Source organism: Ochlerotatus camptorhynchus, unplaced genomic scaffold, assembly GCF_037179485.1.
Source record: "Ochlerotatus camptorhynchus isolate MF236.1 unplaced genomic scaffold, CSIRO-AGI_Acam_v1.1 ptg000300l, whole genome shotgun sequence".
Lineage (NCBI taxonomy): Eukaryota > Metazoa > Arthropoda > Insecta > Diptera > Culicidae > Ochlerotatus > Ochlerotatus camptorhynchus.
This window is the reverse complement of record NW_027040788.1, coordinates 2,144,294-2,159,926: the sequence shown is the minus strand read 5'-3', so window position 1 is coordinate 2,159,926 and position 15,633 is coordinate 2,144,294. Positions and strand designations below refer to the sequence as shown.

At 40.5% G+C, this 15,633-nt stretch overlaps 1 protein-coding gene across 1 annotated transcript in view; it reads left to right on the top strand.

Moving 5' to 3' along the window:
• Positions 1 to 1,277: 1,277 nt before the first annotated feature.
• The window catches only part of LOC135707005 (uncharacterized), a 44,770-nt gene continuing 30,414 nt past the window's right edge, over positions 1,278 to 15,633 (top strand). The window contains exons 1-2 of the mRNA XM_065228724.1: positions 1,278 to 2,504; positions 2,623 to 2,843. Coding sequence (XP_065084796.1) covers positions 1,278 to 2,504; positions 2,623 to 2,843 — 1,448 coding nt within the window. The remainder of the gene's footprint in view (positions 2,505 to 2,622; positions 2,844 to 15,633) is intronic.

Genomic DNA, 15,633 nt, shown 5'->3' with positions numbered 1-15,633 from the left:
TAAAAATATAATGTCAATTCGATAGCATTGGACCCGGAAGACTTTTCGCCAAGCCGCAATGACGGATTTACTGCATTGGTTAATTTTAACAGGTTGGTAATATACTGAAAAAAAATCAATTTAATAACAATTAAAATATTTTTATGATTTTTGTACAAGTGATATCCTTTTTTCCATGAGCAGACCAATGAAATCTGAACTAAGCCAAACATTTCCTGATGGTGTGCAAAATTTGTAGAAATTATAATAAATTACACCATTATGTAGACGACTATTTGGATAGCGTTGACACAATATAAGAAGCAGTACAACTGGCAAAGGAGGTAAAAACTGTACATGAACGCGGAGAATTCGAACTTCGACATTGGCTGTCTAGTTCTGCAGAAGTACTCAAGAAGATTGGTGAAGAACCAATCGAATCGACGAAGAACTTTGTGCTGGGGAAAGGTAGCGGCTCAGAACGAGTTTTGGGCATGATCTGGCTACCCCAAGAAGACTTATTTTCCTTTGCGATACACTTTCGAAGCGACCTCGAGAAGTTGTTGAATGGAATATCCTATCCTACCAAAAGGGAACTTCTCAGCCTAGTCATGAGCGTATTCGACCCACTTGGGCTGGTGGCAAACTTCGTGATCCACGGCAAAGTATTGGTGCAAGATGTGTGGAGATCGGGTATAGGATGGGATGAACAAATTCCAGGGGAAATCTTCCCATTGTGGCAACGGTGGGTTCTAGCACTCCAAGATCTGAGACATGTGCGAATAGAACGCTGCTATTTCCCGGGATATGGTCCAGAAGCCTTCGAGACTCTGGAACTACACGTTTTTGTGGATGCGGCAGCTGCCCACTTCCGGATCGTCGATCGTGGAACTATCCGCTGCTGTCTGGTAGCGTCCAAAACCAAGGTTGCACCACTCAAACAACTCTCTGTACCGAGACTAGAGCTGCAAGCTGCTGTCATCGGTGCAAGGCTGATGAAAACCATCATTGCCAGCCACACCATTCCAATCAACAGGAAGATATTCTGGAGCGATTAGAACACTGTCCTGGCTTGGCTTCGATCTGATCAACGGAAGTTTCATCAATTTGTAGCCTTCAGGGTCGGTGACATTCTGGAAATTACTGCCGTATCCGAATGGAGAAAGGTGTCTACGAGGTGGAACGTGTCGGACGAAGCCACGAAGTGGGGAAACGGCCCAAATGCTACCGTAAATAGTAGGTGGCTCAGAGGCCCGGAATTCCTTTACAAGGATGAGCTAGAGTGGCCAGAACAGGAAATGGAATGTACAACTTCTGAGGAGATACAGGCAGTCAACATCCATCGCACAACAGTAGCAGGTGAAACAATTGGGTTTGACCGATTCTCGAAATGGGAAAGATTGCGTAGGACTGTAGGGTACGTGCGGCGATTCCGAGACATCTGCTTGAGGAAGAAGAACAAGCTGTTACTTCCGAATCCTGAGATTCTGAGCAGCGAAGAGCTTCGGGAAGCTGAACATACGGTGCTGAGAATGTTTCAACGTGAAGTATTCGCTGATGAGTATGCTTCGTTGGAATCCAACAATAAAGTCCCACTAATCCAACGTAAGGCAGTGGCAAAGAGTAACAGGATCTACAAGTTGTGTCCATTCATCGGAGCTAATGGCGTAATTCGAAAGGATGGGAGGATCGGTGCTGCTCCCTGGCTGACCATCGAAGCAAAGTATCCTGCGATTTTACCCAAAACCCATTACGTGACCGCATTGATCATCGACAGCTTTCATCGAAAATTCGGGCATGCAAATAAAGAGACGATCGTAAACGAGATCAGGCAACAGTTCCATGTGTCCGAGCTCAGAGGTGTGGTAGGAAAGCTGGTAAAGGAGTGTTGCAGGTGCAAAGTGCGCAAGACGATTCCACAGCCTCCCCGTATGAGCCAACTTCCGGAAGCGCGTCTAACTCCATACGTCAGGCCGTTCACCTTTACTGGTTTGGACTATTTTGGACCAATTACTGTCAGATTTGGGCGTTGTACCGTGAAACGCTGGGTGGCATTATTCACCTGCCTCACAACGCGGGCAGTTCATTTGGAGATTGCGTTCACTTTGTCTACGGAATCATGCAAGTTAGCCGTGCGAAGATTCATCGCTCGGCGTGGTGCACCTCTGGAGATCTATTCGGATCAGGGAACAAATTTCCTAGGAGCTCGGAAGGAACTGCAGCAAGAAATCAAGAAAGTTAATCATGAACTGGCCTCAACGTTCACGAATGCAGCAACGCAGTGGAAGCTGAATCCTCCGTATGCTCCGCATATGGGCGGCATCTGGGAAAGATTGGTGCGTTCGGTGAAGGCTGGTTTGGCTGCCATGGAGATGCCAAGGAATCCGGACGAAGAAACTTTCATCACGGCGTTGGCGGAAGCAGAGTCGATGGTGAACACTCGTCCTCTTACCTACCTTCCGCTGGATTCGAAGGAAAGTGAAGCACTTACCCCGAACCACTTCTTACTTCTAAGCTCCAACGGAGTATGTCAACCAACCGTCGCTCCGTTGGATATTAAATCGGCTATACGTTCGAATTGGAACCACGTTCAAGTCATGCTTGACCGCTTTTGGAATCGGTGGATAAAAGAATATATTCCAGTCATCTCACGACAGTCGAAGTGGATTCCAGGAAGTGAAACCGATCCAAGTTGGAGACTTGGTCGTAGTCATGAACGAGGCAAGGAGGAATAGCTGGGAGCGAGAAGTCGTTGAGAAGGTGTATCCGGGGAAGGATGGACGCATACGAAGCGCAAATGTGAGGACTGCGACGGGTGTACTTCAGCGGCCGTTGACCAAGCTGGCGGTACTGGACGTGCTTGAGCAAGTTGATATGGCTGAAGGAACTTCAAGCAATACGGGGTGGAGTGTGTGCGCAACGGTACCAGACCCCCCGTCAACAGCAAACGCTGACGATACCCTGTAGAACTAGAGGTTAAATGGTAACGTCACCGGACAACGTCAAGTGAGAAGTCGTCAGCTTGAGTTGTCAGTTATCAATTTCTGTATCATTGTTATGTTACTACCAAGATCAACACAGAACAAACAACACCTTAAAAGTAAGTAATTGTTAAAAGTTGGACTATAAATTTGTTAATTATAACTGTAATTGTAAGTACACTTTGCTTTAAAATAAACACATAATACTAATTGAAACACATCATTAACAAGAACTCAACGAATAAGCATAAACTATTGTTACGACAGACGAATAATTGTTTACGAAGTGGATTAAAATTGTAAGTAACCTAAAATGTGCTAAAAAACATGCGTTGAAACTAAAAAATAATAAAATTACAGCTAAAAGCTAACTCTTAACAAACAAACATACGAGTTTGCCTTTAAGAGGTCCGAACGACTTCATCGTCTCCGTAACAATAGGTTTAAAGAATGTTTTATCTAGGAAAAATCACGTTTATGGGGTTTTCCATAAAAAAAATATCCCATATCATGCAGTATTTAACATATAATTCATGTTTCTGCAAGAAATTTTGAATTTTTTGAATAAAACACACTTAAATGCTTCTATTACTATTGGTTTTGTAGTGGGATGTGGTGGGAAATGGTAGTAAATCGTAAAAATTATATGTTTGGAGCAAAATCAAAAACTACTCACCTATTTAGCGATCAAGTGTGCTATGATATTCATCAAACTTACGTGTATTAATGTTTTGAACAATTTTGTAGAACATTTCAAACCAGTAGAAGTTTAAAGAAATTAATTATTAAGTAGAAACTTTTATTAGGAGGTTTCCCACCAAAAACATTCCATATTTCAAAAAAAAAATAATAAATAGCCACCTATAGTCTTGAGCAAACTTTCTTGTTTTGATATTTTCTAAAACTTTGCCGAAGACACCAAACCTGAATATGGAATTTTTGGAAAAATAAATTTTGAATCTAACTTCTTGGAGGATTAATCGTTGATTTGTTAATGTCAAAAGAAGGGTCTTTTTATATCCAGAAACTTTCCTGAAGACTCCACTAGTCCAAAAGGCAAGATTCATGAGATAATGACTTTTGACCGTCTTTTCACAGTTCTAGACCACTGTGCGCCGGGAACTCTGGGAAGTAAAGCCGTTGGTCCCCGGTCCATGAGTTGATGGGTCGATAGCTAGGGTCCAGGTGTGGGAGTTGCCTTCCTTGCTTTGGTAGCATTGATAACTCAGTACGGAAAACAAGATCGACGGAAAACAAATCAAAGGAAAAAAAATACCAGAATAAAAACCCACTGTACACCCACAACATTCAATAGTAGTCTTTTAGAAATCCTATCCACACCTGCTATACCTTTCCCAATGAAAACCAATTAGTATACACCACTTGATTACTGCTTCACTCACAGTTTCCATAGCCTTTAGTCAGGTGACAGTCCGGCATACGATGGTCGCAAAGCCCCTCCAGATTACCCAATAGTGAACCGAATTTGAGATACAGCTCGAGAGGTTTTTTGCAACTGAGCGTTTCTACCGGGATACAGACAGTAGAGCTACAGGGTCGAAGAAATATTATGTTCCATTTACGGTAGTTTGCCAGTAGTCGAAATATTTATAAACTTTTTTCGGGACAATCTGGTCAAAGAGTTACTTACTTCTATGCTAATACGACATGCACTAAACTAAGAACACGGGATAAAACATAGTTGATCGAATAAATCTTTTCATATCGTCAGTCGTATTGGTTTGTTGTGATGTTAGGAGCATGGTGGCTTTATGGTGACCATATTTGCATACTGAGCAAAAGATCGCGGGTTCAATCTCAGTGTCGGAGTGGCAGCTCAATCAGGAAAATCGGGATAATTTTAATTTCACTAGCCCCACTACACAGCGAGAGGAAAATGGACATGGTTAAGCTGGAGCTTGAAATCAACAACTGCTGCTGCTGCTTTGAATATTGGTCCGTTCCCCATTTGGATGGTGTGCTGGCTACATTCCAGCCACTCGTCGCTGTACAGCCGAAAGCGTAATTGAAGACTTTCAAATGTTAATCAAATTACATGCAAAAACTTCGCTGAAATCTCCCTCATTCTACTTGGTGCAGAGAGTTCAACAAGTCACTGGTCCGAAAACAAAGCAACAGACCTCATCGGATTTCCGGAAAACTCATCCCGAAATTACGTGACACGTTTCGCTGATGAACTCCGCTCTCTAGCACGATTCCCGGTAGTACATTTTCAACTGAGCAGGACTCTAAGAATGCCATCCACTAACGATGTTTCTCTAGTAATAAAATAATTACCATCCGGGGATGATGGATCATCATCACCGGGCGGAGTAAAGTAACGAACCATTATATAAAAAATAAAACAAGCAAACCCGGCAGTTCTTCGTTTGAAAAATAAATATTGACCAACTGCGAGCGGCTGACGGCTAGCCGTACGAGCGGGCGAGCGAAAGTTTTGCACCCGGCAAAGCAATCAGGAATTAGGGCGAAAGAAATGAAAACTTTTCTCCGAAACGCAAACACTTTTTCTCAGTTTAATCAGTTTTTTGAATAAAATGCTACGCTTCCGTTTAAAACATTCAACGTAAATTAAGCCGTAGCGCTCTCTGTGGCTTGGATAATGAATGAAACGTCCGGAGTGTGAGTGAGGAGTAGCTGCAGAGTAGGGAACAAAACATATAAAACAAAAAGTTCGGGAATCCAGTCCATTTTGCTGCCGCAAGCATTTCCAGTCGGCTGTGCAGGCAGTGTGCCAGCATTTAATAAATTACAAAATATTTCTAATAAATTACCACATGCATGCTTGCATTATGCTGCGGGCCGTATGTTGCGTTATATGTAGTAAAATGAAGCGCTTTTTTTTGTCATTTTTGTATGACCAACGCGTTTGTGGTTATGTTTGTAGGTTAACAACTTCGGAGTGATTTGAGATTTGGGCGTAATTTAAATTTCAACCGCCGAAATCTCGAAAACTAACAACACTATGAGGTAGAGGAATAATCCATTTATCATTTGGTATAGTTTGTTTACGAGAATGAGCTTTTCTTCACGAGAAATCGACGATTGACGTGTTTTTCCATAAATGCAATTACGCCCAAACCACAAATCACTCCGGAACTGTTCTTGCTTCCCCTACATTCCAGACATTTTTACCGCGGCTTGGATTGTTTACGCCAATTTTATAAATATTAGTGATCAGCCTAGGGAAACTCCACTGTTGAATAGCTAAATCGAGCATTTACAATCTGCCGCACAAATTCTAACAAAGGGTACATAATGGCTTGTACTTCGACCCTTAATCGACTCTCCCGCTCAAAATAGGCAGTCCAGGAGACTATAAAACCATCACACATTTTAATAGATATTAAGCCCTGGCTATATTAATTTGTAGCCAACGTGTAGTAAATGTCCCAAATTTAAGTTATACATACCTGACCACAAGAAGATAGGTGTTTCGTGTACAATTGAACCTTGACCATTAGTGCAATCAATCCCGTGTTTTCCGTTCGAGCATCCGAGAATAAATATATGAACTTGTCCAGAATCCGTTTTTATGTACTGACAGAGATCGTCTGCAATTTTCATCAATTCACGTTACTGACCTCCAACAGACGCTTGAATGTACGTTAACTCTTGTGTTAAGAACTTTTTTGAAAACTTTGAGTCGAAGGTACGCAGGTGAAAAATATGATGCTCAGGTAATATTACATTTTAACATTTACAATATAGCGTATGTAGCGTTTTCAGCAAAGTTGTAGATTACCATAATATAAAAATCTTTGGTCAAGGAAGATACCGTTTATACCGTTCTGAAAGCGACATTCGATTGCATCGATCATGGTATTCTTCTTCGGAAAATGTCTCGGGAATTTCGGATGGTTTGGTTGATTGGCTGAAATCATATCTTTCCAACAGAACACTTCGTGTCAAGCTGGGTTCGTGCACTTCATCACCATTTGCTGCAACCTCCGGTGTTCCCCATGGCAGCAATTTAGGACCATTGCTGTTCACAATCTTCTTCAACGATGTGACGCTCCTCTTGCCGAGTGGTTGTGTGCTCATATACGCCGATGATCTCAAACTATACATTGTTGTCAAGAACGTCGAGGATTGCCGTCAGCTTCAAGCAATGTTAGACCAATTTGTTGATTGGTGCCGCTTAAACAAGCTTTCCGTCAGTATATCAAAATGTGTGGTCATGACATTTAATCGCACAAGAACGCCAATCGTATTCGATTACTCAATTGATGGATTTGTACTAGAAAGAGTAGAACAAGTAAGCGACCTAGGTGTAATGCTGGACCCTAAACTTACGTTTGACTTACACCGTTCAATGGTAATCACTAAGGCTAATCGTCAGCTTGGTTTTATATCAAGATTCTCAAGAGATTTTTCGGATCCGTACTGTTTAAAAGCACTGTACTGTTCACTCGTTCGTCCGATTATCGAGACTGCATCTGTTGTTTGGACTCCCTACCAACTTTCCTGGAACATCAGAATAGAACGTATCCAAAAAACATTCATTCGTCGAGCATTAAGACAACTTCCTTGGAGAGATCCACTAAACTTACCTCCGTATGCTGAGAGATGTCGCTTGCTAAGCATGGACACGTTACAACGACGGCGACAAATTCAACAGGCAACATTCGTCGCGAAGTTATTAAGTGGTGAAATTGACTCTACCCACTTACTCTCTTGCTTGAACTTTCGTGCGCCAAGCAGATTTCTACGCTCAACGTTCCTATTGCGTCAAGACTCACACCGCTCTTCTTTTGAACAACATGAACCTGTTAAGAGTATGATTCGCACGTTTTCTACAGTTGAAGAGTTGTTCGAGTTTGGGGAACCTGCTGCTCAATTCCAGAGACGTATTATTAACTCCAGATACATTTAGTATTTGTTATGGCTTCTGGTTCATTAAGACTTATTGTCAGATGGATGTATTAAATAAAAATAAAAATAAAATAAAATACACTGTAGTGATATTTCAGATCCCGCACGAACACGTTTTATCTGGAGAAAATAACTTCTATGTATTCACTGATCGCCTGTCGTATCTGGAATGTTATTATAGTTGCGTCTTCTGTTTTTGCTACTTCCGCTGTGACACGTATAGCGTAAAACGCTTTAACTGTTGAGCATCTGCTCAACGGGCTCATTACTATACGTTTGGACGACTCAAACTGCTACAGCTCGTTCATCCTGACCTCTCTGTTGCCCTCAACAGAGTGCCTAACGCTCTTCTCTTAAAAACTAATATAAACGTTGTTTTATTTTTCTTTCTGAACTTCCTGATTAGGCACTCCATGTTATTGTCATTTTAGTCGCTCGTTTATCATCTAGATATTCTTCTTAACGTATTCTCCTGACTCTGATTCGTCTAGGTACTCAACATCTTCGAATTCTTCCTCGGAATCTGAAAATTTAGAGATTTCCTCCTCATCTCTCTTCTGGTATAACCTCATGTTACTCGGATCGAAAACTCCCTTGAATTGGCGATTAGAAACTTGATTTATGAAATTACGTATCGATTACGATCCAATACCTTTTTTGACGATATATGGCCCTCTGAATTTAGGTTTCAACTTATTTCTCTCTCCTACTTGTTTTACGGTCCGAATAGAAACGAGATCGCCTTCACGATACTGAGTATTCACTTTACTCCGCTTATCGTACTGGTCTTTATTATATTCTTGCTTTTTGCGAATACTACGCGACGCTGCTTATCTAACTTCTGGTAAATCCCGCTCAAATTTATCATTCAATTCTTCAACATAGGTAGTAAGATCATCCGTTACATTACGCTTTTGAACTATTCCAAACATCAAACGTGAAGGTACATCGCCAATCGACTGGTTAAACATTTTATTATAATACTCGGCCTCAACCAATACTGAATCCCAATCTTGTGAACGTTCTTGGACTAGTTTACTAAATAACGGAATTAACATTCGGTTATATCGTTCTATCTGTCCGTTACCTTGTGGACACGCGGTTGCTACTTGCTGATGTCGAATATCATGATCCTTCACGAACGACGCGAACTGCTTAGACGTGAACGCGGTTCCTCTATCAGTCATAAAACCTCAGGTGTCGAATACGCGATGAAATACGACTTAAGATGTTTCATAACTTCGCGAGAGTTTGTTTTCTTTGCTGCATAAAGCTTCAAAAACTTTGTAAAAGCGTCTACGACTGCGAGAATGTAAACGTTTTTACCCTAAGGGTAAACGTTTAACGTTAACGGCCCGAGATGGTCAGCGTGAATCGTGTGAAACGGAATGCTGATTTTATCAACGATAAGAAGCGGTCCATCCAACTTCTTCAACTTGGGATTGAATGCGATGCAAGTGATACACTTGGAAATATGGTCCTTCAACTTCGTCTGGCAACCAATAAGACCGCTTTATCAATTCGCTAACTTTATCGATATCAAAATGCCCCAAACTATTATGATACTTAAACATCACCGATTGCTCCATACTTGTAGAAACATATAACAATAGATGATCCCTATGTTTCCGAAACAACAAATTATCCCGCACTTCATACAACTTGCTCTCTCGATTCTCTAAGTCCGCCTTAATCCTGACAACGTTCGAATCTCGAATCTGATTTACGTAAACAGTATTTTCAAAAATGGAACTGGATTTCTCATCAACAGCATAGCAATGCATTCACGATAATGCATCTACATGCTGCATTTTCATACCGACTCTATGCTCAATCTCAAAATCGAATTGATCTAAGAATAATGCCCAACGCGCAATCTTAGAGTTCACTTCATTTTTTGGTAACGTCGCCTTCAACGAATTGCAGTCCGTTATGATTTTGAAACTTATTCCGAATAGATAAACGCGGAACCGTTTAACACTGTACACGATTGCCAATGTCTCAAGTTCGAATGAATGTAAAATCGACTCAGCCGCTGTCGTCTTACGTGAATAGAACATAACCGGATGGAATTGGTTATCGTACGCTTGTCGCTGCATCAGTATTCCACCGAAACCGCTAGCGGACGCGTCCGTATGCAGCTGTGTTCCTTACGCTGGCGAATAGATGCTTAATACGGGTTTCGATATCAAAGCCTCTTTCAGCTTCTCAAACGCTTCGTAATGTCGTGACTCAAACTTAAAATTCTTTTCATGATTGTTCATCAATTCGTACAATGGATTCGCGATATGGTTGTACCGATAAAAAAATTTCCGAAAATAACTCATCAACCCAAGGAACCTCTGTAACGCTTTCTCATTCGTAGGAACCGGAAACTTTTCAACGTTCTCAAGATGATAATTACACGGTCTTATCTGGTTAAATGTCACTTCATAACCGAGAAACACAATATTTGTCTTCAAGAACAAACACTTCTTAACGTTCAACTGAATGTGATAATGAGCTAACACTCGAAAAAGCCTCTTCAGTAAATCGAAGTGCTGTTCAACATTGACCGTACTAACTAAAATGTCATCGATAAACACTACGATCTCGCCGCTCCTTACAAACTCATCTAAAGTCAAACGGTAGCTTATTAAACTCATACTGACCATTTTCGGTTATGAACGACGTATACTTTTTTGAGTCTTCCGCTATATCGACATGATAGAATCCATTTTTCATATCAAGCGATGTAAAATACTTTCGCCACTGAAGCTTACTAATTTGATCCTCAATTATTGGAAGCGGATAATGGTTACGTTCAACAAGCTTGTTTAAAGGTTTGTAGTTTACACAGAGACGATACTTTTCGTTCCTTTTACGCGTTAACACAACCCGACTCGAATAAGGCGATTCACTTCCACGAATGATTCCCTTCGACAGCAAATCACGATCTTATTCTGCTCCTTCCGTTCAAACTGGCTTAGACGCTGAGGAATTGAATTGAAATATCGATTATCTTTAAGATTTATCTCAACGCAATATTTAACTAATGGTTCGACCGGTTTTTGACAAGACAAGTACTCAGTTTCGAAAAGTTTATATACAGTACCACTTAACAATCTTGTTTCATCTGTGTCACCAACTTTGAGGTCATATTTTTCGTCCACGAACAAAGAATCTACATCACCGTCAAAAAAGTTTTGCAACGATTCACCATCGAAGTTCGCTTTAACACTTCGATCGCGAGCAAAAATTATACCGCGAATATCGTTTTCCTCGAAGAATTTTTGACCCAATATCATGTCCATTTTCATCGTACTATCAGTGACCACTGTTAGATTAGCTACGTAAACATTTGATCGAATTATCGCTTTGGTCGAGTATGACCCTACTATATTGATTTGAGAATTATCCGCCCCTACTAGATCATCGTTACTTTGCTTACTGTACAACTGTTCATTTTGAAAACAACATCTCTTAATTAGACTCACCGGGCATCCAGAATCAGCCAGAGTCTCAATCGTCTGTGCCTTGTCTTCTATGATGACGTCAACTGAAAGCAGCGATTGACCACTAACCTCCAAAAATCTTCTATTACCTTCCTCGCCGTTCATGATTGGGTACGCTGACGTGTCTCCGCTCAGTGATGGCTTCGGATCAGCTGCTTCACCGCTAGCTTGCCTTGAATTTGATTAGTTTCTCCGCTTGAAACAGTTTTCCTCTCCATGACCCACTTTATTGCACACGGAGCAGCAGGGACGACGCTGTGGCTGCGGACAATTTATCGAGATAATATCATATTATGTCCAGAACCGTGGCAGTTGAAACACTCGTCCTTCGTATTTTGTTTCGGTAGTACTTCGGCATCCCCATTCGTTCGGTTCTCTTCATGCTGCTTCCTGCTACCCGGATTCTTCACACTGGCTTTTGGAACGTTTCCTCTGACAGCATAATTTCGACGCTTGCACATCTCCTGGTTCTACTCGCAGTAACGAATGTGTTCGAGTAGCTCATATACAGGGTGTTTGCTTCCGGGTTTCACATATTTTCAGGGTAGATAGGGCTTCTAAAGTTATGAAAAAATCCCCATGAAACATAGGGTCGGAAATGACTGCCAAGTGAGTTATTCAACATTTTATTTTTTTTTGTATTGCCAATTTTGGTTAGCTATATTTTTTTAATCTTAATGTGGTTTACCGATTTCAACATACCAAATGAAAGATTTAAGTCTTAGCTATCAATGCTCCTTAGTAAGGTTGGTTTCTTCGTGGAGTTTTTTTTTTATTTATAATCGGTTGCTGATCTGGCCAAAACCAGGCCCAGGAGACAATTTCTAGTTCCTCAATCCCTATTATTTGCCGCTGAGAAGCTGTTCCGAAGCCAAGTAGAACCTCAACGAGGCGTCCCATCATTCTTTGAGTCGTAGCGTTGAACCTGACTATTGGCCACGATCAAAAGTCAACTACATACATCAACCATAAACCGGACAGGCAGCATTCAGGTTCAATTGGCTAAACTTGGTGAGTTCGTTCCATTTTGTAAATTTTTATCTTTTCAAACCAGTAGCATTGAGAGATCACCTTTTTGTGGTACGTTACTGGTATAAAATCTACTACTGAACCCTAGTCGTGAGAACTTCAAACTAGGGAATCAGGATTTTCCAGTAATCAAAGGATTACATGTTAGTGCTTGTTACTTTTTATAACTTGATAATAGTTCCAAGACTCGGGTAGTGACCACCGCTGTTATGCATTTCTATATTGTATATTTCAAATCAAAAATATTGTTTATGTTCATAGAGTTTACATAATCCTTTTCCCTTTGTCTCCTTTGTCTTTCTCCTTTTCCTTTCACTCATCTCTTTTCAGAAAGCGAGTTATGGTGCTATAGCCATAAGGCATAAAAGGCTAGGACAAGAGTTAGTGCTCATGTCCTAACCGTCAGAATAAAATGGAGCCTCACTTAACCTTTCTAGCTTTGATGCTTCCAACAACCAATATAATTATCAAAATCGGAACGTATGGTACGAGATGTCCACGTTTCATCCATTTATTGGATTCTGAAGCATCGTGTTTAAATCTTCGATTTAAACAGGCCCGATGTTTTCTGAATCATCTTGCCCCTTAAATGCTGCACAGTAGGCCTGGCCGTTTTGATATGTGTGACGCATCTTTGATGTGAAACAGATATCAAATAGACAAGAAAAATTATGGAGGTACATCCATCATTTTTCAAGATGCTTTCAAGAACTGGCTGTGTTGGTGTTAGATTAGATTAGATTAGATTAGATTAGATTTGCTATCAATGCTCCTTAGTAAAGAACTCGATTAAAGTTAATTATCATACATTAAAATTGAAAAGTATGTTGAAAGTACCAAAAAAACTGGTGAAATTTCATACATTTTAGGGTTTTTAAGTTTAAAATTTTCATTTCTGTTAATTTAGTTGTTCTACAAAACATTCTCCATGCAGTTTCCTAGATTTGTACCTTTGGTAGTAACCTTGTAGGCTTTATAGTTTCTTCGTAATTATTGATTTAAAACAGCCATAAAAACTTGTGACGTTTTCTTAAAATGCGCTATGGTCACCCTATTCGTTCGTACATTCGGCTGTTGCACTGGACTACTCACATGAAAATTTGGTAGAATGTTATTGTAAATGTTCTACTACGTTCTTAACATTCGATTACCGCACATCTCCTGCGCCGAAAGAAAACATAGCTGCGGAGATGTTTCGCGGTATCGAATATTGCTCAGTCTCAGCAGAACACACAGTGAGAGACACCGAATCGGCGAATTTTTTAGAGCGGCAGGGAGAGAAGTAGGTAGTGGTAATAAATCGATTTCCCTTTTTTTTCATAGCACTCGCAGCTCAGCTGCGGTGCTGTTTTCGATGGAGGAGTGTGGAGCTCCGTTGTTGAGTCAGTATTTTTACTGGATTTTTGAATAACTGACCCGGTTCAAATTCAAATTACTGTTATTCGTAAAGATTGGATAAAATCGAAAATTTTTATTTTTCATCATTACACGGGGTTACCAGAAGTTAGTCTGTAAATTTTCGTTACACATTTTCTCAACTTTGAATTTTTCACAGATTTTTTAAATTTTACCGAAGAGTTCCGCAATTCAAAAACTCGGTAAAAATTACTGAGTGTGTACTGATGTATGGTTGGTGAAGAGGCTAGCATCTGGAGGGTATTCTCGGGCTAGTGAATTCCACCCATCCCCACTTATAATTCAGTAATAAACTATTTATTCATTTTTGTTTGATATGTTTACAAAGTTTGCAAACAGAAATGAGCATTGCAGTGTAGTTACCAATTTTCCAAGTCATAGACTTCAGATAACTGTTCAAAGTCCCAGATTTTTTATAACGGAATCATGAACAAAAAACCAAAGACCACTATGACAAACGCGATCGGTCTAAAGGGATTGTTTGGCTGACTAGTGAAAAGCGGGAGGCAGAACATAGAAATTGTTTTAAGATGATACGATCCAGAACCTCGGGCTCTGGTTCCTCTTCGCTTTTTCCAGGAGTCCATTATCTGCTACCGGAAAACATACAATAACAAAACTGTGATCTCAATTTAGTACCTCAAATCACAATAGTGCCCGAGATTAACTCCCTAGAAAACTCGAAGTGGCAGCGAAAATGATAATTAATTGAATGCTTTCTATGCCGACCAATGCATGAATCTGTATTATTACAAGCACAGTGATACTCTATGCCCAGGGAAGTTGAAAAAACATCCAACCTGGGAATGGAACATACTAAGTTCTTAAGGTGATACGATCCAGCGTCCACAGGCACTTTCACTGCCACTTCGAGTTTTCTAGGGAGTTAATCTCGGGCACTATTGCGATTTGAGGCACTAAATTTTCATCACAGTTTAGGGGCGACCCCGGCGTAGTGGTTAACATCCATACCTCTCACGCCAAAGTCACGAGTTCAAATCTCACCCCCGGACAAGTCACGAATGACCCAAGTATGTTAAAGTGACTATAATAAAAAAAAAAAGCAGTTTTGTTATTGTATGTTTTCCAGTGGCACATAATGAACTCCTGGAAAAAGCGAAGTGGAACCGAAATGCCTTCACATTCTGTAATTATTATGGTTTTCATAACCTCGTGGAACATATCAGGTGCATTTATTAATCCAATAGGCAACTGACAACATCTGTAGAGCACTTCACCAGCGAAAAAATTGTCAGGTGCCTTGATTTTTCATCTAGTTAAATATGAAAACAAGCACTAGTTAAGTCGACCGTGGAAAAATACGTTGCTCCATGTAGCTTCAGTAATATTAATTCGAATATTTACATCCTGAATGGAGTTCTGTGAATACGTAGATCGACGACAATCCGAATGCCCGATTTTCCTTTAGGAAGGAAGGAAGAACAAAAACTTTTATCCATATCCATTGTTACTTTTTCGATTATTCCAGATTCGCGTAACTCAAATAACTTTTGCTTTGTGAACTCCTTAAATGCAGCTGGAATGTGCGTATAAACGTTTCTTGAAGGTGGAATCGAAATATCATAGGGCTTCGAATTCTTCGTCCGGTTTATAGTTACATACTTTTGATGCTGCTGCCACTCGCTTCACGAATAAGATGTTAAGTTCATCGTTCTTCTGAATCGTGTTCGCCAGCTTACTCCGTTGAGATAGGATATATGCTCGTGAATCGAAATACGTGTCCAATCAAGCAATAACGTTCGAATATGGAAGCACATTTTCGTCTGGCATTCCCGGTTGCGTTGTGGTGCCATCAAACAATTCGAGGAGTAATGGAC